This window comes from Chelonia mydas, chromosome 21 (assembly GCF_015237465.2).
Source record: "Chelonia mydas isolate rCheMyd1 chromosome 21, rCheMyd1.pri.v2, whole genome shotgun sequence".
Taxonomy (NCBI): Eukaryota; Metazoa; Chordata; order Testudines; family Cheloniidae; genus Chelonia; species Chelonia mydas.
The window spans coordinates 10965502-10990884 of record NC_051261.2 but is presented as its reverse complement, the minus strand read 5'-3'; the positions used below and the strand labels follow the sequence as shown (position 1 = coordinate 10990884).

Genomic DNA, 25383 nt, shown 5'->3' with positions numbered 1-25383 from the left:
ACAGAGTGTGTGTGGGGGAAGGCGGGGTACCATAGGAGAATGATGTAATATCTAAGCAGCTGTAGTCCAAAAAATAATAAAATGTCACACATTTAGCACCTTTCAATCAAGGATCTCAAAGCCCTTCACAAACATGAATTAATCCTCATCACAGCCCTGTGAAGAATGTAAGTATTACCCATTTTACAGAGGGGGAAACTGAGGCACAAAGAAGTTCAGTGACATCAAAAGTCACATACTGACCAGAAGCAGAGCTGGAAACAACTCAGGAGTTCTGATTCGCCCATCTCCTGGCGTAACCACTATCCTAATGATCACTGCAGTTTAGTGGGATGGCCAATTAGAAAGAAACAATGCAGAAAATTACTGACTGGGATTTTGCCATCCCGCCTGGCTTCGTTCATCAAAGAAACAAAGTCAGCAGGAAACGTGTTATATTGCCTTAATGAGAAATGTTTTATTTGTAAATTTGTAAGAAGGATTACAAAACCCTGCAATAATCCTGCACACCATTGTGCCTAGAAACAGAAGGTGCTTGAGTCACTCACCTCAATGCTCCCCATCTTCTCTCTAACTCCAATACTCCCTACTCCACCTCATGCCCTCCCTACCCCCAAAATTCCTCCCCTCCCCCACCTGTCCCAACCCCCCTACTCCAACCCCCATGCTCTCCCTCCCTCACCTGTCCCAACCCCCCTACTCCAACCCCCATGCTCTCCCTACCCCCCAAACTCCCTCCCTTTCCCCACCTGTCCCAACCCCCCTACTCCAACCCCCATACCCTCCCTCCCTCACCTGTCCCAAGCCCCCCTACTCCAACCCCATGCTCTCCCTACTCCCCAAACTTCCTCCCTCCCCCACCTGTCCCAAGCCCCCCTACTCCAACCCCCATGCTTTCCCTACTCCCCAAACTCCCTCCCTTTCCCCACCTGTCCCAACCCCCCTACTCCAACCCCCATGCCCTCCCTACTCCCCAAACTCCCTCCCTCCCCCACCTGTCCCAACCCCCCTACTCCAACCCCCATGCCCTCCCTCCCTCACCCGTCCCAACCCCCATGTTCTCCCTACTCCCCAAACTCCCTCCCTCCCCGACCTGTCCCAACACCCCCCACTCCAACCCCCATGCTCTCCCTACCCCCCAAACTCCCTCCCTTTCCCCACCTGTCCCAACCCCCCTACTCCAACCCCCATGCCCTCCCTACTCCCCAAACTCACTCCCTCCCCCACCTGTCCCAACCCCCCTACTCCAACCCCCATGCTCTCCCTAGTCCCCAAACTCCCTCCCTTTCCCCACCTGTCCCAAGCCCCTCTACTCCAACCCCCATACCCTCCCTCCCTCCCTCCCTCACCTGTCCCAACCCCCCTACTCCAACCCCCATACCCTCCCTCCCTCACCCGTCCCAACCCCCATGTTCTCCCTACTCCCCAAACTCCCTCCCTCCCCCACCTGTCCCAACACCCCCCACTCCAACCCCCATGCCCTCCCCCCCCATACCAAGATCTCCCTACCCCCAATACTCCCAGTCTAACCCCTCCGCCCACCCCAGAGACCCCGTCCCCCGAGGGCTGTTGCGTTGCCATGGAGACAGAAATCTCCCGGAAGGGGCGGAGCAGGGGCGGCCCCTCCACGGAGCCGCCGTAGCGATGGCATCATCAGAGCGCGCCGTCTCGCCGGCGGCCATGGCGGAAGCCGGGGAGCGCAGTCGCGACGAGAGCGGGGACCCGGGCTCGACCCAGGAGACGTTTCCGGCTGCCTCGTCGCCCCCAGGGCTGGGGGTTGCCCCCGCGGCCTCCGAGGAGCCGCCGGCTGCGGCAGAGAAGAGCGAGCGGGAGGCGGCCGAGCCCGGCGGGGGCGGCGAGCCCAGAGCGGACTGCCCGGCGGCGGAGGTGAGGGGCGGAGCCCGGGGCAGGCTGTGGGGGCGGAGTGTCCGGGGCAGAGGTGGGGGAGATGGGGTCGGGTTAGCTCTGGGGGCAGAGAGAGGGGCACGGGCGGGCTGGCGAGTGGAGCGGGGGAGGGGCGGGTGGGATTACGGTGCTGGCTAGCTTGGCTCTTGCTAAGACCCTACCAAAGTCACAGCACGAAGGGCGCGTCACAGACTCTGAAATCTGATCGTTTGTGTGCTTTTACCCCATCCGATACAGATTTCACAGGGAGACCAGCGTTTCTCAGATTGGGGTTCCCGACCTAAATTCCCTCTAAGCTGCATGGCACTGGGCAGCTGCAGGGAGAGAGGGCTGGGGGGAGTCCTCTCTCCCTGCAGCAACCCCAGGGCGGCCTGCACTGCAAACCCCTCGTCCCCAGCCCCACCCCAACCCTGTGCCCGTCTGCCCTAGTTGTCTCCTGCACCCCAAACTCCTCATCCCTGGTGACCACCCCTCAGAGCCCATGCGTCCCCTGCACTCCAACTCTCTGCCCTAGCCTGGAAACCTCTCCTGCACCCCAAACCTCTTATCTCTGGCCCCACCCCAGAGCCCTCACCCCCCTCCCCCGCATCCCAAGCCTCTGACCGAGCCCTGAGCCCCCTCCCACACTCCAAAGCCCTGAGCTCCACCCCTGCCACACATCACCTCTATATTAGTGCACATAACAAAATTCAGTCTGCACAGGGATGTACAAAATTAAAGAGAACATTGGTCCTGACCCAAAAAGGAGTAGCAGGGTGTGTGTCATGGTATTGCCATCCTTACTTCTGCACTGCGACTGGCTGGCGGCAACTCTGCCTTCAGGTCTGGGCTCCTGGCCCCCCAGTTCTGAAGGCAGCACAGCTGCCGGCAGCAGCACAGAACTCAGAGTAGCAGTACTGCAACCCCCCCTACAATAACGTTGCAACCCCTCCCAATCACTTTTTGGGTCAGGACCCCTACAATTACAACACTGTGAAATTATTTTAAATAGATGAAATAATGAAATTTATGGGGTTGGTTTGTTTTCTAAAGCCTGTGACTGTGAAATTGACCAAAATGGACCATGGATTTGGTAGGGCCCTAGTTATTGCCCCCCCTGGAAATTTTCCTCCAGCTTCTGCTGTGTCCCAGGGGCTTTGATCTGAAGTGCAGCCAGCTGCTGTGGGCTTATGCCCCTTTGTTGTACTTGTGGGTGCCTTCAAATTGTGAGCTTTTTTGTACAACTGGTGACACTATATGATGCTGCTAGCATTGTGTGGATAGGTAGTCCATTCTTTCTTTCTCTCTCTCTCTCTCACTCACTGTGTGGGTGAGCAGAGGTTGTCCGGAATGGAAGGGTGTAAGAAAATAATTGAGCATTAGGAAAGACTGAATTTCCAGGCTAAGGTAAAACTAAGTCAGCCACACAGTCCTCTGATTTGTGTTCGTGGTCACATGCTGTTGTAACAAAGCAATAGCAGCCAAACTGTGCTTGCAGATTAAAATCTGGATTCTGTTGGTTGTATATTTATCATAGTGCTATGTGGATGTTTAATAGCACTGTACACAGACTAACCCCTGAGAGCTGTAGTTTGGAACTGAATAACGGAGACCTCCCCAAAATGATGGTAATCTCTTGCAGCAGGTGAACAGCCAAGAAGGCTTGGAATTAGCCTCAGCTGAATCTGAGGACTCTACATTGCAGTCTTCTGTAGCTAAGAAGATAAAAATAGAGATAAAAGAGAAGAAAGAGAAGAAGCAGAAAGTAGATGAAGATGAGATTCAGAAAATGCAGTGAGTACACCTTAAATTTCTAATTCATGTGATGCCAAGTTTGGTTACTGGACCCTGTCTAATTATGTTATGACAAATTGCTCCTCATCAGACTGAGTTTAGCTCCCCCAATTCACTGCACAGAGCTTGCTGCTGGAAATAACAAGTGCTATAGCATGTAATATGCACTGTCATTACTTATTAAGCCAAACACTGGAAACTATTCTGTAACTGGTTGGTTTTTTTGATCTTCATAAAGGAAGATCTGAGTCCCAGTTTGTAAACCAGAACGGTTACTACTACTTTGCACCCAAACCTGTGCATTAGCTAAGTAGGGCACAACCTACCCCCTCCTTTCAATGCTCTTCCTTATGCCTAATAAAATGTGTTCTAAAGTGGTACACTGTGGAAACAGACCCTACATGGATTTGGGGAACCTTTCAGATTGCTTTTTAAGGTGGAAAAAAGTCTATCTTCTGTCATAACTGATCTGTTTCCTCCTTCCTCCAGAATATTGGTTTCTTCCTTTTCTGAAGAACAGCTGAACCGCTATGAGATGTACCGCCGGTCTGCTTTCCCCAAGGCTGCTATTAAACGGGTAAGATTCTGCAAATCCTCAGTCCACAGAGGAACATATGAGGTGAAAGAGACAGCTTGGCATCTATAAAAATAAGTGTACAGAGCATCATTGTAGTTTAGATCACAGTTTAAGTGCACAGATTTTCAACTACAGAAGAGGTATTAAGCAACCTTCACTCATGCTGATTTCAATAGGTGCGGCTCAGCATTTCTCATGCTTAGTTTAAGTGTTCTTAAAAAAACAAACCAACACAAAACCCAAGTATTCAGCTGCAGGGAAATTTGTCACTTAACTGTATCTTCTTTTCTCTCAAGCTGGTCCAGTCCATTACTGGGACTTCTGTGTCTCAGAATGTGGTTATTGCCATGTCTGGGATTTCCAAAGTCTTCGCTGGGGAGGTAGTAGAAGAAGGTGAGTGCAAGAGGAATATTTTAATAAGTGTGTATGTGGTGGTGGGGGAGAAATATTCTACGAGTATATTGTTTAAAGATTATTAAAGGAACGAGGAAACCTTTTGAAGTGAGATGACGTGGTGGTTTCAAGGTACCTAACAACTTAAAGAAATGAAGACAGTTTTTACAGCAGTCTTCCTATTATGAAATGGGTGTCTTCAGGGGCAAAAACAGATGCCTCACGAACCCTGATTCTGCTATCAGCAAGGAATTCAGCACAAGGGAGGTGACATTTAACTAGCATAAATCCATTCTTCTGAAACTTCGTCTCCATTGATTGATGAGCTGAGATTACTATATGAAACACTACATTGAAGGGTGAGCTACTGAAGTAGCTGTTTGGAAATGTTTACAGTACATCTGAAGGGGAGACAGTAGTCTGTTGGTTCAAGCCACCCAATCTTTACAGACTTGTTATTAAAATATTTGGCCTTTACCTATAGAGGTGGTATTTTGCTGGAATGATGAACCCTGCTTATGGCTGTTTCTGCAGATTATTTCTGTTGCATGAGGGAATTTGGATAAAAGCAATCTTGTATCTTGATTTGAGATGAGCTTGTATGTGGCAATTGGAGTGGGATGGATGCAGTGATCCAATTGGTCCTTTCCATCTCTACCATATATGCTCATCTCCTGTCTCATGTATTAGTCCCTATACATGTGCTCCTCAAGTTAATCAACCCATGAATATTTTAACAAGTCAAAGTAGAAAGGGGCATTGGCAAGTTGTTGGATGTTCTAAGAAATTAACTTAAGTAACCTCAGCTGTTCAATAAAATGTAATTTTACCAGTTAGGGTGTGTGTTATAGTCTCCTTCACTCAGTGTGGACAATGAGACCCAGATAAGTCAGTTTCACTCTGATTCTTACATATTGGTAAAATGCTCCTCAGTTGGCATTATAGACACTGCAAGGAAACTAATTCTAGCTTTTTTTGTGGATGTAAAGTTGATGAAAATGTTTATGAATAGTATAACCTACTTAGCTTTTACTATCTGAAAGCCTCTTTGAGACACTTAACTGTGTCAACTGTCTGATAATATGCACTGTTTTTTGGTTTGTTTAGCACTGGATGTGTGTGAGAAGTGGGGAGAATTACCACCTCTTCAGCCCAAACACATGCGTGAGGCAGTCCGGCGGCTGAAGTCACGGGGGCAGATCCCCAATTCAAAGTATAAAAAAATCACCTTCCATTGAAGTGAAAACGAGAGAGCAGTTTAAGAAGCAGGAGACCCTGGAGAAGCTGGAAGAGAATAGACTACTAGATATAAACCACATCACCTCAGAGCTGCTTAAGCAGAAAGCTTCCAAACCTTCTGCACTTCTAGTGTCTGCAGTATTAACTAATGTGCCAGTATCAAAACAACCTCAAAGAGAAGTTTCTTAAAACAAAACTGAACTGAGTGCATGTGGCCAGTTTCTCGGACTATGAAATGCTTCCGTATACAACTTCTCCACGATTTGTGGTAGACAGATATGAAAAATTACTGTTGTGGTTAAAGTTTAGAATAACTTTGAAATAGCAGTGCAGATAGCAGCCTTGTTCGCTTAAGTTTGTATTTTAGTACTAAACTCCTGGAAGGAAAGGCCTCTATATTGTATCACGTCCATAGGAGTCCTTATTTCAACATGCACTAGCAAACCTCATCAAGTGACTAAGTTTGGTTCTCTCTTTAAACACTTCCTAAGCAACTTGCAACAAAAGGTGCTGGTGGTAGAGAGGGGTAATAACTGACCCGGAAATGTTGTCCGGGCCATCAGACTTTATATGACTATGTGAAACAGAGCTAAACACTGCAACAGAAAAAGGATAAAAGCCTTTGATGCAGTAGGCTTTTTACTTACAGAGAGGGTGGGGGGGAGTGAGGGCTACTGCTATAGCAGGTATATCTGTAGTCTGTACAGAAAGGGGGATTTGATACAATGAACACTTATTAAACTTGCTGTTCAATTAAATAGCTTGTGACCTGGATTTGAGTAGTCCCTTCTATTCTCATTGACAGGGCAGATGAAATGTCACTGATTGTATGACTTAGCATTCTCTTCCCCCCCCCCCCCCCCCCCCCCCAGTTTATCTGTTAATCCTTAAGTAACATTGAGGGGGCTGTAGGGTTTTAGTCTGTCTCTGGATCTGTGCAGGCACTATATTCCATAAGCAGTTAAAGGAGTGCTGAAACAATGCCCTACCAGGGGTATCTTATACTGCGTGGTGATAGTCACCTACCTTCCCACAGCCTTTAGCCTTTGTCATTTTTCCCATGTGCTATTCAGCTGCGTTCTGCACTTACTGGAGGACTGAAGAAAACCAGCCTTAGAGAAAGCAGACATCTGACACAGTGGAGGTTAAGTTTAGTGTTTTTTTTTTTGTTGTTTTTTTTTTTAAAAGGTGGTTCACAGAACCAAAAAAATGCACTCATGGAAATGTCAAACTGCAACATAAGATTCCAATACTGACTAGGTCTTAAATTCAAGTCAGACTTCTATCCCTGTTTATAAGCAGATAGGAGTGGTGCCCTCAAACTAACAAGAGCTACTGCATTCCACGCTCATTTCTAATGTAATACTGCAGTTATAAGAATTAATTTAGCTCATTTAATAGAACATACAACAGTAGAGCAAAGTCGGCAAAAATCAACCTTCCCCTAACACTTAAAACAAAGTAATATTTTATCACCCTTACTATCTTTCCCCCGTTCCAGCTGCTCCCTTCAGTCCTCAACAGTGAGGAAGCTTTTATACAATAGGGAGCTCAGTGAGGCTCTGATAAGTAGGGTCCCAGTATTGTACTGGAATACAAATAAAGAGAAACACCCAGTTTTTTTCCTGAACCTAGCCCGATACTGCCTGATGCAAGCTCCTGTGGTCACACTATGGGAAACTAAGTTCCAGCTCTGTTTAGGCTGCAGTGGCGGATGAGAAAGGGAAGTAGCTTCATACCACTGCAGCTAAATAACAGTGCTGTGCAAAGCCTTCCCCTATCCCTCCTTTCATAAACTGCTAAAAGACTCAGAACATCTTAAAAAAAAGGGGGGGGGAGAGGGGAAGTGATTTTCAAGCACAATGTGATTAAAGCAGTGAGATCAGCATCCCCTCTCTCACAATAGCACTTGCAGGAGTACCTTTACTTCAACAGGAAGAGATGGAGTGTGCATATAAGCACAGAAGTTGGACTAAAGAATGTTAACCTCCATTTATATGAAAGTGACCAGCAACTTCACCTTTGCAACAAAAGCTTGGACTTTACACACTCACTTCACAACATTAGATGTCTTTTACACCTACAATTAGCTGTTGTACATTAGTTTCACAGCAAGTCTGGTTACAGATAAATGGATGCACTACAGCATTAGTGCCGGTCTTACGAGAAAACTGTTTAGCTTAGCAACAGGGTGATCCTCACCACAGGAGATAATTCTTGCATTTCTAAAACCCCCTTTTCTTTATTTTAAAATTATTCTGTGCATACAGAGGGCAAAGGTGGTGGAGAAATACCTAGTTGGTCTATCCCCATACTACTGCTCAAAGTTAAAGTGCAGTCTTCTGGTAACAGATTCTCTGCCCATCGGATCGAACAAGGGCTGCTACATTCGAGGATTTTTCAGCATAGGTAGTAATGCACATATAACCTATCACAGGAGCTGTTCAGAAGAGGCTTAGGACAGGAAAGATGCTTTTACGGAAAAGCAGTAATATTCTCCTACAGAGAGATGGTGGACTATGCCCCCCTCTTCCAGGGACAGAAATGAATGTATGAAAACCACAGCAGCCACACAAGATATAATACACAGTAGGCACCACAGCTGAATTAGATGAGGAAAGACTGTACCACAACTGCAAAGCCTTCTGGAGTTCCGCTACCCTACGTTTGGCTCAGGCTAATGCTCAGCGCAGGTTGTTTGTTTAAAACAGAATTTTCCCTTCAGAAGCAAAATAATTTCTAATTGCCAGCTCCCAGAGCACGCAGTGAAGGTCAGGCTCTTGCGGCTGTTGCCATACCTCTTTTTAGGCATTGGGCAGTTGGATCTTGACAGACAAGCAGATGGCAGAGATAGTGTCCTCCATCTTACAGCAGTAAGTCAGTGCTGTCTTGGCCCCCAGGCTACTGTCTCTTCAATGGTACTGGTCAAAGACTACAGTGTGCCATTCAGTTCCATCTTCTGCCTAATTTAGTCAAAAGATTTTGAATTTAAAATTATCCCAAGAACAGCAGCTGTTTGTGTTGGGTTCTGGCATCCTGTTCATCTCCTCTCCTTTCTTCCACACCCTGACTTTGGAGTGACATCTGCATGGAATTCATGGTTGGCTCTTTCCAAGCCATTGTTCTTTACCCTCTCCAAATCTAAACCATCAAATGAGCAAATAAAAACATGCACCCTTCCTCCCTACAGCTGAAGGGCTTAGACTACAAGTTCCCTATTAAAGAGAAACACCTGATAGGTCCAGGATTGAGCAAAGGAACAAATATGCAGGGAAAAAAAGGTTACATTAAAAGTCATTTTCTTCCTTCTGATCACCCCCCAGACCTTAATTCATCAAGATGGGTGGGGATCATCTGTTTGTTCTACAGGCACTAGAAAAAGTGTTGTATGGATTACAAATCGTGCATTAATACAAATATAAAATACATCTGGAGAAATCCAATCCATAAAAAGTTTGAAATGCATTAAAATCCAAGAGACTCAGAATAAAGTGCAGTGGGTGGGCAGTCTCCGTTCTGACACGTGTATGGTTCTGTCTTAAACTGTGCCGCTTACTCTTCCATCCAGCACTTTCTTCTATCACTCTCTCTCGCTCTGCTGGATTCTATCACGTTCTGTTTATTCCCTAGTTAGTTAAGGAGGACACACGTGTATTTGCTTCCTCACCCAGTGCCAAGACTGTGCACTAGCTCAGCCAAGTAAAGTGAAGAAATAGCAAACTTATCAGCCTTTAGAAGAGCAATTGATTCCTGCAACATTGTAAAGGGCCTTTTCATCAATAACTTCTTTTCATGAACTCCCACGTCACCTTCTATTAGGTTTTCTTACCTGCAAAAGCCATTTAATTTTAAATGAAGAAAGTCACACTGTGGCTTTGGCCACTTCACCTTCATCAGGGAGGCACCCTGGAGAAGGTAAGCACTTAGCATCTTCCAAGAGTGAACGTCACCCAGCTGCTGTTTTCACTGCCTTCAGAGAACTAGCGGAAAGCGGCCAAGGTAGCCAGAAGCCACTCAGGAAAAGTCTGAGTGTCAGCACCCTGATGAAACATACACCATCAGCCCCTAGCGGAACTTCCACATCACTTGATTCATCTCTAGCTCAAAATACATGACTAGGTTGGAATATGTGTGGTTGTTGCTGTCAGTGCTTTTCCTCCCACATCAGTCTGTGAACCCCTGGCAGATATGTCTGAGTGTAGTACACTTCACAAAGGGAGATTACAGGCCTCCTTCCTCTCCTACCTCTTGGCCTATAAACTCTGCACTCAGCCTGAGTCAGTTCAAGAAGCGGGGGTCAGTTCAAGAAGCGGTTAAATCATCTTTCATTAGGAGAGGCTGGATTTCTCCCTCTTCAGCACGGAGAACACTAAGCTGAACTCAGCCCGTGGTTATAGCTAATGAGCGAGGGTCATTTTTCAAACTGGCAGCCTTCACAAAAGGCTAAAGGCAATAGCCAGAGTATCTGGACACAGCGTGAGAGGTGGGGTTCAGGGACAGCAGGTGTAAACAGGGTGCCTTCCTAAATCTAGTATCACATGGCTTCGTTCTGTCCTGGGACTGCAAACTGTTGGGTCTCTTCTAGTCCCCTTTTCCACTATGTACTTCACTAGACAGGCTGCAGGCAGGACATCTGCAAGTCATGTTCCCTCTCCCTTATGGGGAGAAGTTATTTCCATATCTCTCTCAGCCAATCACCGGGGCATTTCCATCCCATCTTATTCCACATCATACACACTCACTAAAAAACAAACTTCTTTTGCCCTGTTTGACTATGCCTTAACTGGACAAGTTGACATTATTGCTTTTGCCTGTGCTCTTTGGTGAGTGTGTTTGGGCAAGAACACCCAGGAAGATAGCAAAGGAAGCACAGACACACACACCACCCACCCTGTAAACCAACATGAACAAGGAAGCAGATGCAAAGGTGGTGTGAGAGCAGGCCAGCAACACCATTGTAAGATGACTAGACAGGGGTGCCTGGCTCTTGACTACTGTTCTGCATTTTGTGCTTGCAGACTAAGCACTGCAGTGGTTCAATGATATAGAGTGTAGCACCGTACTGCCAGGACAGAGGGAAATGGCTGCAAAACCAGAACCAGATGGCTCCTTGTTGCTCATTTCCCTTCACCCAGCCAGGGCCTCCTCCCTTTCTACCCCACTTAGAGTTCATCCTGCAATTGCAATTAGGTTTCCATTCCCCAAGGCGATTCCTCTCTGCTGATGTTGGCCTCTCAGCAGCAGTGTAACAAACTAGCCGCCGGGATGCTGGTGGTGATCTCTGCTCCTCCTGAGCAGCTGCAGCCTTGGGCCTCTGCTGTCAAAGCTGGAAGAGGGGATCGTATTTCCTAATTTCCTGCAGAAGGCGCCCTATGTCCAGATTGGCTTCTGCTAGGGCAATTTTCATGGCGTGCAGCTCCTTCTGCAATGCTGGGGCTTCCTTTAGCTACAAAAGAGGAGGAGAGAGAGAAGATTTTGCAAAAGGTAAAAAGCAAAACAGACCAGACTGATGATTTCTCGCAGTACTGTCAAATTGGAATATGAAACCAGGAGCTTGGAGACGGCCTGCAGCTACATGCCAGAGAGCAAACAAAGCCTACTGACATACTGATTCCATTTGGCTTTCTTGCAGGAGTAGCTGCTGACAGATGCACTTCCAACTGTTTCCTAGAATACCTTTTCTAACCACTATTATATTCAGCCTGCACAGCCATCAGTGGCAGTCTAATGGCCACCGGTCTCCATGGATTCCCACCCACTTCTAGACATGTGAACAGACTTGCAGCAGGATGGGATTTTCCTGCACAACAATGTACATCACCCAACTATACTTGCAGGGAAGGCAGAGGGACAAATATTGGGCTCCATTCTGCATCCTTACATATGTGAATTATCCTTATCCTCGTAAGCAGGCATACTAAAGTTAACAGGACTCCTCATGGGAGGATACCAGGAACCTCTCCTTAATTCAGTCACATCTGTTTCTACCTCCTTGACTGAAGCTACCTATTACACATATAGCCCTCAGAATCCCTTGCACGGCTTCACAGCATATGGCAAGGCTAATGTCAACAATGTCTTGGACAATCATGTTTATTTATGGGTCTTCCTTGAGCTGTGTTATTCTTTCATTCAGAATTTAGGCCTCAATCCTGCTCCCACTGACTTCAGTAGGATCAGGAAATTAATTACTATTATTGTATTACTGTAGCACCTAGGGGTTGTGATCACCAATCCATTATGCTAGGTGCTACACACACACACACAAACACACAAAATCAGAGGCAGTCCCTGCCCCGAACAGATTACAACCTAAATAGATAAGGCAAAGAGTGGGAAGGGAAATAGAGGCACAGAGTGGAGAACTGACTTGCCCAAGGTCACTCAGCAGGCCAATGGCAGAGCCAGGTCTCCTGAATCCCAGTTCAGCACCTCATCCACAAGACCACATTGCTTCCTTCAGCACATTTTTCAATAGCCAATTATCAGATTATCTAGTAATGCCTGTGTAAAGGAAGGGCAATAAAAAGTGGAGGTTGTTTTGGCTTGTTTGCGATACACAATTATTTGGGTTCCAGATGTTTGGATCAAATCAAATGGAAGATCATATTAAACAGTGAGAGAATTAAGCAGAAGGCTCCATGTTACCCGGAAATTCTCATGTCTGTAGGACTCATTCTGTGGTTGCTTACGACCTACTTTCTCAAAGTCCCCGCAACTGAAAGAACATCTTCCATTCAGGGATTGGACAGGTGGCCGAAAGATGAATCCCCTCAGAAAACAAGGTTCGTGAAAGTGATCAGGAGAGTTTGCTGCAGGGTGATGAAGGTATTGCTCTTGATTCTGGGTTGAGTGTGAAAGGTGGGATTGGAACTGAATCCTGATTACTCTCACAAGAGAACATTAGTGCTTCCTGTCTATAAACACCCTTGATAAGGAAAGAGACATGCACGTATAGGCCTTACATTTCCCAACCCTGTATTTTCTCGTCTGCAGCCAGCTGTCTGGGACACAAGCTATTGTCTATTTGTCTGGAAGGAAACATGCAGAAATGGCTTACCTGCAGTTCATGTACCGCTCCTGCTGGAACTGCCAAGAGTCTCTTTACTGGGACCTTCTTCAGACCTTGCTCAGGCTTTTTCTGTAAAGATAGTCCCTCCTTTTGTGCAGCTTGAAAGGAACACAGAAATACTCATATGTTCACTTACACCACGAAGTACTTTTCATAAAAGGGTCTCCAAGTGCTGTACAGACATAAGTATTATCCCCTTTTTAAAGATGCCTGTACTGATGCACAAAAAGCTACTTGCTCAGTCTTCACAAGTCAGTGACAATAACAACCAGAACCAAGAAACTTCCAGTCCCATTTTAACAATTACACCAATGCTGCCTCGAGCTTCCAATTTATAATCTCAAGCAGAAGTTTGTGAACAAGCAAGAAGCTACACCAGTAGGTGTGGATGCATATGAGAATATCGGAGTATTGTAGGAGAGGGGTGCTTGGACATAACAGGGGACATAATATTCTTAGCCTGTTCCAGCAGAAGTGGTTGCACAGAATAAGGGAACACTGGATGCTGATCAGATACTCCAGCTCTAGCCTCACACAGCAGAGGCAGATTTCAGTTCCAGTCTCTACCAGCAGGAATCACTGCAGAGTGTTCTAGTCTCCAGTAATGGTGGTGAAGGAAGGAGAATCAAGGCTTCTCTACTTTACTGACCTGTTACTGAGAACACTCCATCATCGCTGCGCTTCAGAACAATATGATCCACCGCCAAGGTTATGGGGATGGTGCCAGGAGAGGTAGGGTATACCCGAGGGCTGTCATCCTGCAAAACAAACAACAATTATCAGCTGCCACGTACAACTCTGAAATAGGGCAATGCAGCAAAGGATTTCCTCGCAAGCCCTCACAGTAGCCATGTTACTGCTTCTGGCATTTCCAGATCCCATCCAGGGCTGACCATTAAACAGAAGAGAATGCCTTTGCACAAGGGCTTCATGTAACCCTTAGTTATCTTTGCAGAAAGCCCTCCGGGTGGCAAAACGGAATTCAGTCACAGCCCTGAAGACAACCTGGGTCAGTCTCTCACCACAAACCCCCTGAAGGCCACATCTCATAGTTACTGTCTTGCATGTCCCAGATTCAAACCTCCATCAAAATTCATCAGTATTGGCCCTTAATAATCTGCAGATGTCCCTGCTGCTTCATAGTAAGCCTAGCCCATGCTTGTCTGAGAAGAGACAAACCAAAGGAAGGAGCATGTAATGGTCGTACGGAGTATGACGAAGACACGTGGCTGGTTACAGGTGGGTTATCAGACATCTCTCCGCACCAGGTGCCCTCTCTCACTGAGTAAGTGGCAAGAATACTACCACCACCCAGTTCTTGTACAACTCTTTCCTTCTGAAGATCTCTAAGGGCTTCACAAAGAAGGGGTCAGTATCATTGTCCCCATTTTACAGGTGCAGATGAGAAGAGTGGCACAAAGGGGTCAAGCGAGTTTCCTGACACTGCAAAGCATGTCACTGGCAAAACTGGGAAGAGAACCCAGGAGTTTTAGTCTCCCAGTCACATGCCCTGTGATCAGACCGTTACACTACGATTCCAAGGAGCTACCTGTTCACCAATAAGGTCATTTTAAAAGAGGCAGAGGAAAGGGTAGAGAACCATTCTGCACACTTTATTAAGAAAATGGCACCTCTCCAGACAGCCACAGTTCTCTTTCACTGGTAGAACCTTACCCACAGCTGAGCCCTGAACACCCCCTTTTCCCTGCCAATGCACACACAAACACACCTTCAGTGTAATCTTGGCATCCACCATTTCTATCTTCATGGGAATCACCTCAGGTACCACTTCGTCCTCGAGGAAGGGTCCGAGGTTGGTGAGGGAGGACATCAGGAGCTCTGCACAATAGCTGTGGATCAGGATGTGAAGGAACCCATTCTGGACAGCCAGAGGGGAGTGTACAATGGCGCTTGGTCCTATTTCAAGTCGTAAGCACACTTCTGGCTGGGTCTGATTAGCTTCTGTGGCTAAGAGCTTCTCTACACTTGGATCCCCTAGAGGCACAGAAGAAAATCATAGCGGTGGAGGACTGGATGGTATCGGCCATAGGCTATAGGTCTTTAGGAGACATGCAGCCTATAAAGCCTTTCATTGCTCAGGCACTGGATGAAATCCAGTCCATGATGGTAGTGATCAGGAGTCCTGACTGGTGTTCAGTACCCATGTGAAATGAGTTTGAGTCCAATTTTCAAATGGACAAGTATCCACATCACAGAATCCACCAACACAATTGGCCACCTCAGTGGCAGTCACGTGAGCCCCCAAATTCACCCCTCCGCTACGTCAGCTCCAGACCATTTCAGTGTTCTTGAGGACTCCACAGCACCTAAAATCTTACATGTACCAGGCAAAACTCCACTCTGTAATTCGGGACGTTTTGTACAAGACAGGAGGCTTTTGCATTCCAATTGAATGCTATGTAATTCTGTGACTTTATTATGCCCCCTAATGGCAAAAGGATGTATCGCTATCAAGGGGTATCACTAACACAGTAATTGCTACTCTTTCATTCTTTCTAAAGATTTCTAAGCTTGAACTCAGTGCTGGTGAAACACCCCAGATTAAACACACACTGAGTCTGAAGATGTCCATTTATCCACAGCACAGATAACAGCATCAGGAGCAGCAGTGCAAACTTCCCCACATAGCTTCTGTAAGCATTATTAATTATATGCATTACTGTAGCATCTAGGAACTCCAGTCAAGAGTCAGGTCCCAATTGCAGTAGCCACTGTAGAGACAAAGTCCCTACTCCAGAGAGCTTTTAGCCCAAGAGGTCACTATCTGACCTAGACGGAGCCACCTTTAGGCATGATGGAGAAGTTTAGTCTCCAAGGCCAATTCGATCCTCGGTTTCTCAGCTGAGGTTACCAACAAGGGGCCCCACTAGTGTTATGAAGCTGGAAGGGACCACAGCAATCATCTAGTCTGACCTGCATAACACAGACCATAGGACTGCTTTGCATCGATTCCTGTTTGAACTAGAGCATGTCTTTTAGAAAAGCACCTCATCTTGATTTAAAACTTGCAAGTGCAGGAGAATCCACCACAACCCTTGGTAAATTGTTCCAATGATTAATTACACTCACTGTTAAAAATCTGCACCTTCTTTTAGTCTGAATTTCTGCCAAGTTAAATACCATACAAAAGTCCAAGTGTAGTACATCAACACTATCACCATTATCAACCAAACCTGTAATCTCGTAAAAAAGGATACCAGGTTAGTTTCACAAGATCTATTTTCCATAAAGCCATATTGATTGGCATTAATTACATTACTCTACTTTAATTCTTTCTTCATCAAGCCCTTTACCACCCACTCCATTATTTTGCCCAGGATCAATGGCTGACCTATAATTACCCAGGTCAACCTGTTTACTCTTTTTAAATATTGGCAAAACACTAGATTTCTTTTAGTTCTCTGAAACTTCCCCAATGTTGCAAGACTTATTTAAAAAAATCAGCATTATAGTCCAGTGAGTTCCACTGCCAGTTCTTTTAAAACTCTTGGATGCAAGTTATTTGAACCTGATGATTTTAAAATGTCTAACTTTAATAGCTGCTGTTTAAATATCCTCCTTAGTAACTGGTGGAATGGACAGTATTTCATCATCATATGGTGTAAATATATCATCTGTCTTTTTCCCAACTATAGAAAATACATTTATTGAATATTTTTTTCCTTTTATGCATTATTATTGACAATTTTCCACATAGGAATGGACCAATAGCATTGTTAGGATTCTTTCTATTCCTAATATACTTGAAAAAGTCCTTATTGTCCTTAGCTCTGCTAGCTGTAGATTTCTTCTTGTGTCATTTTCCTTCCCTTATCAATTTTCTACAGTTCCTAGCTTCTGCTTTCTATTCATATATACATCTCCCCAACATATTTTATAGCTGCTTTCATTTCTCCTCTAAACCAGATTGTTTTTTCAACCAGTCTAGCCATCCCTGAGAGTGGAATTGTGACTTTTGCAGCATGTAGTGAAATGTTCTTAAAGACTTCCCAATTATCATTCACATATTTCTGTTTAAACTCTTTCTCCCAACTGATTTGTCTTATAATTGTTCTCAACATTGTGGAATTGGCTCTTTTAAAGCACAAGTATCTATCTATCACTGATTTAGACTTTATTCTGTTTGGACATAAAAGCGTAATCAACTGTGGTGGAGGAAGCATGATGTGGCCACCTGTCCACTGGGAACTGAGACTGGATTGAGAGCCACCAAAACAGCCATGGAAACAACTTTTGGACACTGGATTTGAACCACTGAGACAGAGGCTCTCAATATTGTTAACATTTCACATACATTGTTACTGCACATGAACACTGAAAACAATATTTATAGTTCATGGCTCCCTAATAACAGCCAGTGCCTGACGCTCTGGTTTCAAAGCCAGCAGATCCAAAGGCCAGCATCTTACCCACACAGCTGCTTTGTAGATACTGCCACATTCCAGTATTGCCCAACTGCTCTACAGTAACCTCCATAACTTGCACAGCAAGTGACAGATCTTCGCCTCTTGCCTCTATCCCGCAGTTCACCTCATTCATTTTCAGCACCAGAACAGAGACCTGAAACGGAAAGTCACAGTACCACTTGTCAAAATAGCTACATTGCCCCTTTTGCAAGCTTCCGTTAAAGAAAGATTTTACGGAGAAGGAGGAAAGAAATCTGACCAGCTGAAGGCTAGGGTCTTCTCCACTCTGAGAAGCTGAGCTGTTCATGTCAGGCGTCCCTCTATCCTTATCTTCTGCCATTGGGCTCGCTCTGCTGCCTGCATCATGAAGGTCCTGAAGAAGTTGTCCTGGGGTGAGGGAATCCAGGCTAGGCTCTGAAAACAGATTATGAATACTCAGATACAGTTCCACTTTGCCACCTTCCTGAAAACCATCAAAATCATCTTGGATTGATTTAATTTAAAGATAGAGAGCTCAAATGACACATTTATTGTAATCCCCAACACTACACTTTGCCCTTCTGCAGCACCTTTACAAATATTCCACCTACCTATGTACTTCTATAGCACTAATCACCGTAATATCCAAGTGCCTTAGAATTCTAACATGAATACAAAAGGATCACGCTGCTGTCCTTCTCACCACCACATCCCCTTCTGAAACGCAAGAGGGCTGTCTCTTTTTGTTTTATTTAAGTGTATTTATTTGGGGGAATGGTAGGCTGAAGAAGTGGGTTCTGAACATTGTGTTCTGCAGGTAAAGAGATTCATGGTCATTGTGATTCTTCCCAAGAGTGATATGTATAGTCACAGACCAGCTGCCCAGGGGCTGCCTCTTGCAATCAATCTCAAAGTTGGCACTCCCATTGTTCCAGAGGAACATATCCATTACAGGAGATTATGACCATGCAGAGTGAGGCACTCATGTAGTGTGGGCCCAGCCATGAAGGGCTTTGAAGAGAAGGACATTATATATATCTTGATTTTAGTAAAGCTTTTGATACTGTCTTGCATGACCTTCTCATAAATAAACTAGGGAAATACAACTTAGATAGAGCTACTATAAGGTGGGTGCAAAACTGGTTGGAAAACCATTCCCAGAGAGTAGTTATCAGTGGTTCGCAGTCATGCTGGAAGGGCATAATGAGTAGGGTCCCGCAGGGATCGGTTCTGGGTCCGGTTCTGTTCAATATCTTCATCAATGAATTAGATGATGGCATAGAGAGTACACTTATAAAGTTTGTGGACGATACCAAGCTGGGAGGGGTTGCAAGTGCTTTGGTGGATGGGATTAAAATTCAAAATGATCTGGACAAACTGGAGAAATGGTCTGAAGTAAACAGAATTAAATTCAATAAGGACAAATGCAAAGTCCTCTACTTAGGAATGAACAACCAGTGGACACATACAAAATGGGCAATTGCCTAGGCAGGAGTACTGCGGAAAGGGACCTGGGATCATAGTGGACCACAAGCTAAATATGAGTCAACAGTGTAACCCTGTTGCAAAAAAAGCAAACATCATTCTGGGATGTATTAGCAGGAGTGTTGTAAGCAAGACATGAGAAGTAATTCTTCTGCTCTACTCGGCGTTGATTAGGCCTCAACTGGAGACTTGTGTCCAGTTCTGGGAGAGACATTTCAGGAAAGATGTGGACAAACTGGAGAAAGTCCAGAGAAGAGCAACAAAAATGATTAAAGGTCTAGAAAACATGACCTATGAGGGAAGATTGAAAAAATTGGGTTTGCTTAGTCTGGAGAAGAGAAGACTGAGAGGGGACATGATAACAGTTTTCAAGTACAAAAAAGGTTGTTAAAAGGAGGAGGGAGAAGAACTGTTCTTCTTAACCTCCGAGGATAGGACAAGAAGCAATGGGCTTAAATTGCAGCAAGGGAGGTTTAGGTTGGACATTAGGAAAAACTTCCTAACTGTCAGGTTGATTAAGCACTGGAATAAATTGCCTAGGGAGGTTGTGGAATCTCCATCATTCAAGATTTTTAAGAGCAGGTTAGACAAACACCTGTCAGAAATGGTCTAGATAATACTTAGTCCTGCCATGAGTGCAGGAGACTGGACGAGATGCCCTCTCGAGGTCCCTTCTAGTCCTATGATTAATTAATCAAGTCTCTTAACTTCCCTGTGAGGTAGGTAACTATCCCTCCCATTTTACAGATGAGGAACCAGAGGAAGTGACTAGTCCATAGTCATGCAACAAGACTGTGGCAGAGCTGGGAATAGAATCCAGATCACCAAAGTCCCAGTTCCATGTTTTAACCCCTCTCTAGAGTTAACTCCACATTTTGAGAGTGCCAGTGACCATACCATACAGATACCAGTAAGGTTCTCTTAGCCTGCACTTGCCCTACAGCTTCTTTCATGGAGAAGGCACCTCAAAAAGCAGTATCGGAGAGATTCGTACTGGGTGAACTGCCCAGGAGCGAATGACCGACAGGATCAGTTAGAGACAGACATAGTGGGATCCCTAGTATAAATCACTCCACTAGCTACATCAGAGATCAATTTGGCTGTGTGAACTAATAATGGAAGAAAGCATACAGGCAGTTCTAGTTACCAGGGTCCATGAGCATCACGAAGCCATCACTGCTATCACTGTCCACAGACAGCCTGTCCTCAGGGCAGTTTCCGTCTAGGGAGGTGGCATCAAAGGAATGCTGGGATGCAGTCCTCTTCATGGAGAAGAAATGCATTCGGCGGCTGCTGCCGCCCACAGGGGTTGCTGCCCCCTCTTCAGCTTTAGTCACAGGCTCCCTACCAAAAACCCACAGAAACAGATAGCTTAGCCTCCAGGCACTAAATTCATTATCACAGTTACACTATATCTATATTTAACAATACAATGTTATCAGCACAGCTTGTGGCTTCATTTAGAATGGTCAGGGATGGAGTGGTGGGCAAAGCGGAGTGAAACAGAAAATTTAATCCTATTTATCCACAGCAGAGACAGTGACAGTGCAAGCTTCCTGCAATGCCCCATCCAGGCATCTCAGTCCTCTCCCGGAGGGGCCACCTCTGCAGGAGAGAGAAAACTCTTCATTTCGTGCCTTCTCTGCTGTATCTACCAGCATGGGGACCTGTTATATTTAACCTAATAGTGGCTTGTGTGGACACCTGTCTACAGGGACTCAGACTGAGATCTACCCAGACATTTCACCAAGGCCACTCAACAGCCATCAGGTAACTAGGATTGAACTAGCAACCTGGAGATGAAAGGCTCCAAGTCGCATTACCAACTCGCTGCACTATCCCAGCCACCCTAGTCCCCAGCTCTCTGTATTACCTCGTGAAGAACAATTAGCACGGGACCAGCTGTAGACACCAACTCACTAAGAACTGAACTGGGAATCACCAACACATCCCAAAGGCAGTTAAACACCTGTTGGTTGGTCAGAATTTTAGGTCATGGCCAACCTGGGCTGCGCTGCACTGATAACAAAGAAGTGAAAGGTTCCTGTATCCCTTGAGCCATCCAGTCCTCAGCAGTCCTTACCCACTGACGTGTCCTAACTTCCTGCACCTCCTTCATATGGGGGACAGAGAGAAAGTCACAGGAATAGTGAGAAGGGAGAAGTGGGCTTACCCTTTCAGGAGGGGATGGTTAGGGGTCTAACCATACAACACCTGATACATGTTAGTCACATCATTTATTGCACTACTAGAAGATGCTCAGATACTACCATGATAAGCGCAGTATAAGAACCTACATTGAATAGAACAAATATTGGATTTACCTACACTACCTGGAAGCATAGATTCAAATTTTTGCAGTAGCATCTACAATATACGACACAGTTTACTATGCGCCAGTGTTTCAGATGAGACCTTAAGAACCAGGGTCCTGCCTTCTCTTAAACATTAGAATCATGAGATCTTTAAAAAAAGAATAGGGATTTGCCCAGGCATCCTTGACCAAAATTCCTTCCTACTATTGCACAGCCAACTGCCTGCTGCCTCCACCCCAGAAGTGGCTACGTTACAGCAATGAAAGGTGCTAGAGACTATGGGAAGTATAGGATCTTGGATCCAAGCCACTAGCAAGAGGAAGGAAGCAGTCAGCCAACATTTTGCCCCCTTCCCAGAAAGTGAATGGCCTATAGTTTTCAAGTGTAGAGTCAGAGGGAAAGATGGACTTCTAAAGGGGAGAGGAAATGTGGATGTGTCACTGTTAAACTCCACCCCCACCTCAGCTTTGCTGTTGCTGTTCAGAAGGGTGAGAGGAGAAATCACTCACTTGGTTGGGGGTAGAGAGAGCATTTTCTCCACGGTAGAAGCCATCTTCTCCCGGCTCAGGCTGAAAGCATCTTTAGTTATAGACATGGCTTCCTTTGTGAGGTCCATGGTCATGTGCAGGGCTTCCTTAGTGGCATCCTTAGTCATATGCAGCGCGCTTGATAATTCTACCTCTAGGTTCTTCAAGGGGATGAGTTCTGCCTGCTCCTGGAGAAGGTCGTCTCCACTCTCTAATGGCAGTGCATCTGAGGACTGGCTGGAAGAAAGGGCAAGAGTGGTTTGAGGGTGGCTGCTGGGCTCGCTCAGTCTCTCTGTATCCAGGGCTTCTACGGCTTCATGTGCTTCCTCAACTGGGCCCGTCTCCGCCATGCTCTTGCTCTGTGGATCTGCTGGGTCAGCTGCTCCCAGAGCTCCATCACTCAAGGATCCAGGCAGTCTCTCTGGCAACATGGTCATGCTCACATCCGTGTTTTCAATCCCGCTGTCTTCCAGGACTTTTGAGGGGCTGCTCGATTCCTTCTCTGACCTGGCATCTGATTTAAGCTCCTTCTCTTCAGTAGCCAGCCCCTCCCTGCTGTCTGAGGGTGAGAGCTCAGATTCTATCAGGCTCGTTGTATCAGAGTCCATGGACCTGGGTTCCGAGCCAGAGCCTGGGATGGGATGCATCAGCAGGGCCACTTCAGCACTGTTGAACATGATGCCCATACATGCAGTCACGGGTTCTAACGAAGATCCAGTCAATTCCTGTGTATCTTGGGCCAATTGCTCCTGCAGTGTCTGCAAAATCTCCTTCATCCTGAGCAGCACCAGGTATTGGTAGTGGTTGAGCCGCATTTTCACATGAGCGGTCGAGTACGCAAGCATGTGAATATCCGCAGAGGCTTCCATCTCTTGAGCATCCTCTCTGCCATCATCACAGTCACATTCTCCCAAGATGTCCTTTGCCTCCGGGACCTTATTAATGCTTTTCAGGTCCTGCTCAGTCTTTGATCTTTGGCAGAGCCCAGGCTCTCTGGTATGGTCCTGGTATTTGGCATGATTACTAAAACTAGCAGAAGGCTTGATTTTCAACTCTGAGGCAGCAGAGGCCTGCAGCTTGGACACCTGAGCTTGCTCCCATCTCTTGGGAAGGCAAGCCCAAATGGACAGGGGGAAAGGGTCAATAAAGTTAAGGGCTCTGCCCTTTGAACTCTCAGCCCCCTCAAAGTCCAGGGAGATCTGGGTGAAGTAAACAGACCACAGGTCTTCAGAAGCGGAGGTCCTCCAAGTTGAATGGGCAAAGCCAGTGCATTTCTGGGCTCTAGCTTCCACCTGATATGCGTGGCGTAAGAAGAGGGTGTGGAGGATGCTGAAGTTGTCCTGAGACTTTGGGAACTGGGTGTAGGTGGAGTGGAAGAACTCTGAACTGGCAAATCTGCGAAAGATGTTCTGGAGGGCTGAGCAGCTACAGTGAGGGTCGTAGCGCGAGTTGGTGGCAGTCATCTCCAAGGTGTGAATGGAGAGGGCCTTGGGACGGTCCCGGTGATCAGTTACTTTCTTCTCCACCGGGATACTTAGCTTCAGTGAGGGGGAATAAGTAAGAAGGGGAGAGATTAGCAGCCCATTCTATGAAAGTATATTGCACTCAGCATAGTGGTATCTGCGCTCTCTCTCTTAGCACATATTCTGAGAATGATATACATTCAGAACAACTGTTTTTTTAAAGTGTTATTTGTTCTGAAAGGTGAAAAGGTGCCAGCCCAATAGCACCAGTGACTGAAGTCCTTTATTTATTAACCACAGCTTGGGCACCAACAATGCAAGTTTATCCCATCCAGCTTCCACCTGTGGGCCCACATCTGGAAGGATCCACCTCTAGGGGAGAGAAGGGAATTTTGTCTCCAAGGCCCATTTGGGCCTAAGCCTGCTTGCCAAGACTGCCAAGAACAAGGCTAGCCAGCGCCAAATGCAGTTGGATTTCAGTGCTGTGGACATTTGTCCACTGGGCACTGGTGTGAGACTCGCCAGCTCATTTTATATAGGCCAACAGCCATCAGACAGCAACAACTTTCAATTACTACTGCTTTAGCCGTCTTCGAATTGGCAACCTAGAGGAGAAAGACACAATATACTACTACACCCTTTAGCCATCCATTCCTCCTCTTAAGCATCAACTTTCCTGCTTGCTCCAGGCTGGCTCTAAGCATGTGTTCTTCCATCCACAGATCACAAATCTAAATTAGCAGCACTAGGGGCCAGTCTAGAAAGGTGGAGTTTTCATTCTCCTCTCATTCTGGGCTGCCATTGTACCTTGGTCTCTCACTTTTACCTTCAAGAAAGGGAGCAGGAAACCACTGCAGACTAGGGCAGGAAGGAAGTGAATGGTACCTTCAGTCTAAAGCCATCCAGTCGGACATCAACATGCTCATCCCGCTTCCCCGAGTCCTCCATCTTGTAGATGGCTTTGAACTGCTCCAGGCTGCGATAGAGATCTAGGAAGAAGAGATTCACCCAGAGCACGCTCACTGCATCCAGAGTAAACATCAGGCCATTCAGCTGCAGGTACAGGTTTGGGCAGGGAACTGGAGAGGATGAGAAAGGGGCAATGAATGATGACTCAAAGAAGCTGAAGTGGTTTGAGCATGGCTAGCTAAAGCCTTTAGAGAAAGCATTCACCACAGGCCAAGAACATTAGGGTGGCAGGGGAAGAGACCACACACAAACTACACTGTAATACTGTGCACTGGTAAGGCTGCCTCATATTCAAGGATCTTCAACTGCTTTATGGACATTAATTAAGATGCACAGCACCCCTATGAGATGGATCCCTATATCAGAGGGAGAAACTGAGGCGCAAAGGCAAAGTGACTCAGCCAAGTTCACACAGTGAGTGAGTGAGTGGTAGATCCAGGAAGAGAACTCAGATTATCCTGATTCCTGCACTAGTGCAAAGGAAAGAACCAGGAGCCCAAGACGTGAACAGATAGAAACTGGGGTATATTTTCAGTAAGCACGTGGGCAAATTACTGTCACACAAATTTAATCCTCCCTCCTAGGGGGAATTTACCCAGGATTCCAGAAGAGTGCAAAAAATCAATATATTCCAAGAGAGAGGAACATCATGAGACTAAACAAGACCAGAGATGCAGAGAAACTGACTCCCTAGTAGCTGTAAGGGGATTATGTATCAGGAGAGTTAAAGACGGGTTGGTTCCTTCGGAAGTTTACCAAGTGAAGTGCTAACCTTATTGCATTACCTGGAAATTCCTGATTGTCTGGGAAGTAATACTCTGTGAACTCGATATGAATTGCAGAGACCTGGTCTGGAAGGTTGAGGGATTTCCTGCTGCAGGAAAGCAAGGTGGAAGGTTTCTTACTCTGCTGACCAGCTGTGGAAACCTGAACAACAAAGACAAGTAGTTGCACTGCCGTCAGTTAGAAAAGTGACAGTTCATATAGCGCCATTGTTTCCCATATTCATCCTCTCTCAGAGATTTATTCCTTAATCAAAGGTGCTCAGTTTACAAAATCAGAAAAATTGTCTTTCAAATGCTAGCCCCTCCCACTCAAACCGAGATCTGAAAATCCAGCTGGGAGCTTTGAATTTTCATGCCTCCTGCATCACCACCAATACAAGATGGGGCAAGGAGACGTTAATGGACAATTGTATGGATAGAGACCAGGTAGGTGGGTGAAGTAGTATTTTTAGTGGATCAACTTCTGTTGGTTGA

The 25383-nt window shown here is 46.0% G+C and overlaps 2 protein-coding genes across 6 annotated transcripts in view; one reads left to right on the top strand and one right to left on the bottom strand.

Annotated features, from left to right (window-relative positions):
- Positions 1-1623: 1623 nt before the first annotated feature.
- Positions 1624-6661, top strand: TAF11 (TATA-box binding protein associated factor 11). Of its 2 annotated transcripts, none has more exons than XM_037884791.2 (5): positions 1624-1887; positions 3530-3678; positions 4168-4255; positions 4552-4648; positions 5756-6661. In XM_037884791.2, the coding sequence occupies exons 1-5, from the start codon at positions 1645-1647 to the stop codon at positions 5884-5886; spliced, it is 708 nt and encodes a 235-aa protein (XP_037740719.1). In that variant the 5' UTR covers positions 1624-1644; the 3' UTR covers positions 5887-6661. The 2 variants fall into 2 exon arrangements, with proteins under 2 accessions (XP_037740719.1, XP_037740721.1); XM_037884793.2 differs by having other exon boundaries at positions 1632-1887; positions 3527-3678.
- A 371-nt stretch (positions 6662-7032) lies between these two features.
- Positions 7033-25383, bottom strand: part of UHRF1BP1 (UHRF1 binding protein 1) — a 56357-nt gene continuing 38006 nt past the window's right edge. For 3 of the 4 annotated variants that reach the window (XM_037884789.2, XM_037884788.2, XM_037884790.2), the window contains 10 exons: positions 24910-25051; positions 24041-24234; positions 21675-23230; positions 19998-20194; positions 17646-17800; positions 17390-17540; positions 14689-14954; positions 13609-13717; positions 12948-13057; positions 7033-11333 (listed from right to left, as the gene is read on the bottom strand). In XM_037884789.2, the coding sequence (XP_037740717.1) occupies positions 11208-11333; positions 12948-13057; positions 13609-13717; positions 14689-14954; positions 17390-17540; positions 17646-17800; positions 19998-20194; positions 21675-23230; positions 24041-24234; positions 24910-25051 (3006 nt within the window). In that variant the 3' untranslated portion in view covers positions 7033-11207. Of the gene's footprint in view, positions 11334-12947; positions 13058-13608; positions 13718-14688; positions 14955-17389; positions 17541-17645; positions 17801-19997; positions 20195-21674; positions 23231-24040; positions 24235-24909; positions 25052-25383 lie in introns of those variants that run through there. The other variant, XM_043533423.1, reaches the window with a different exon arrangement.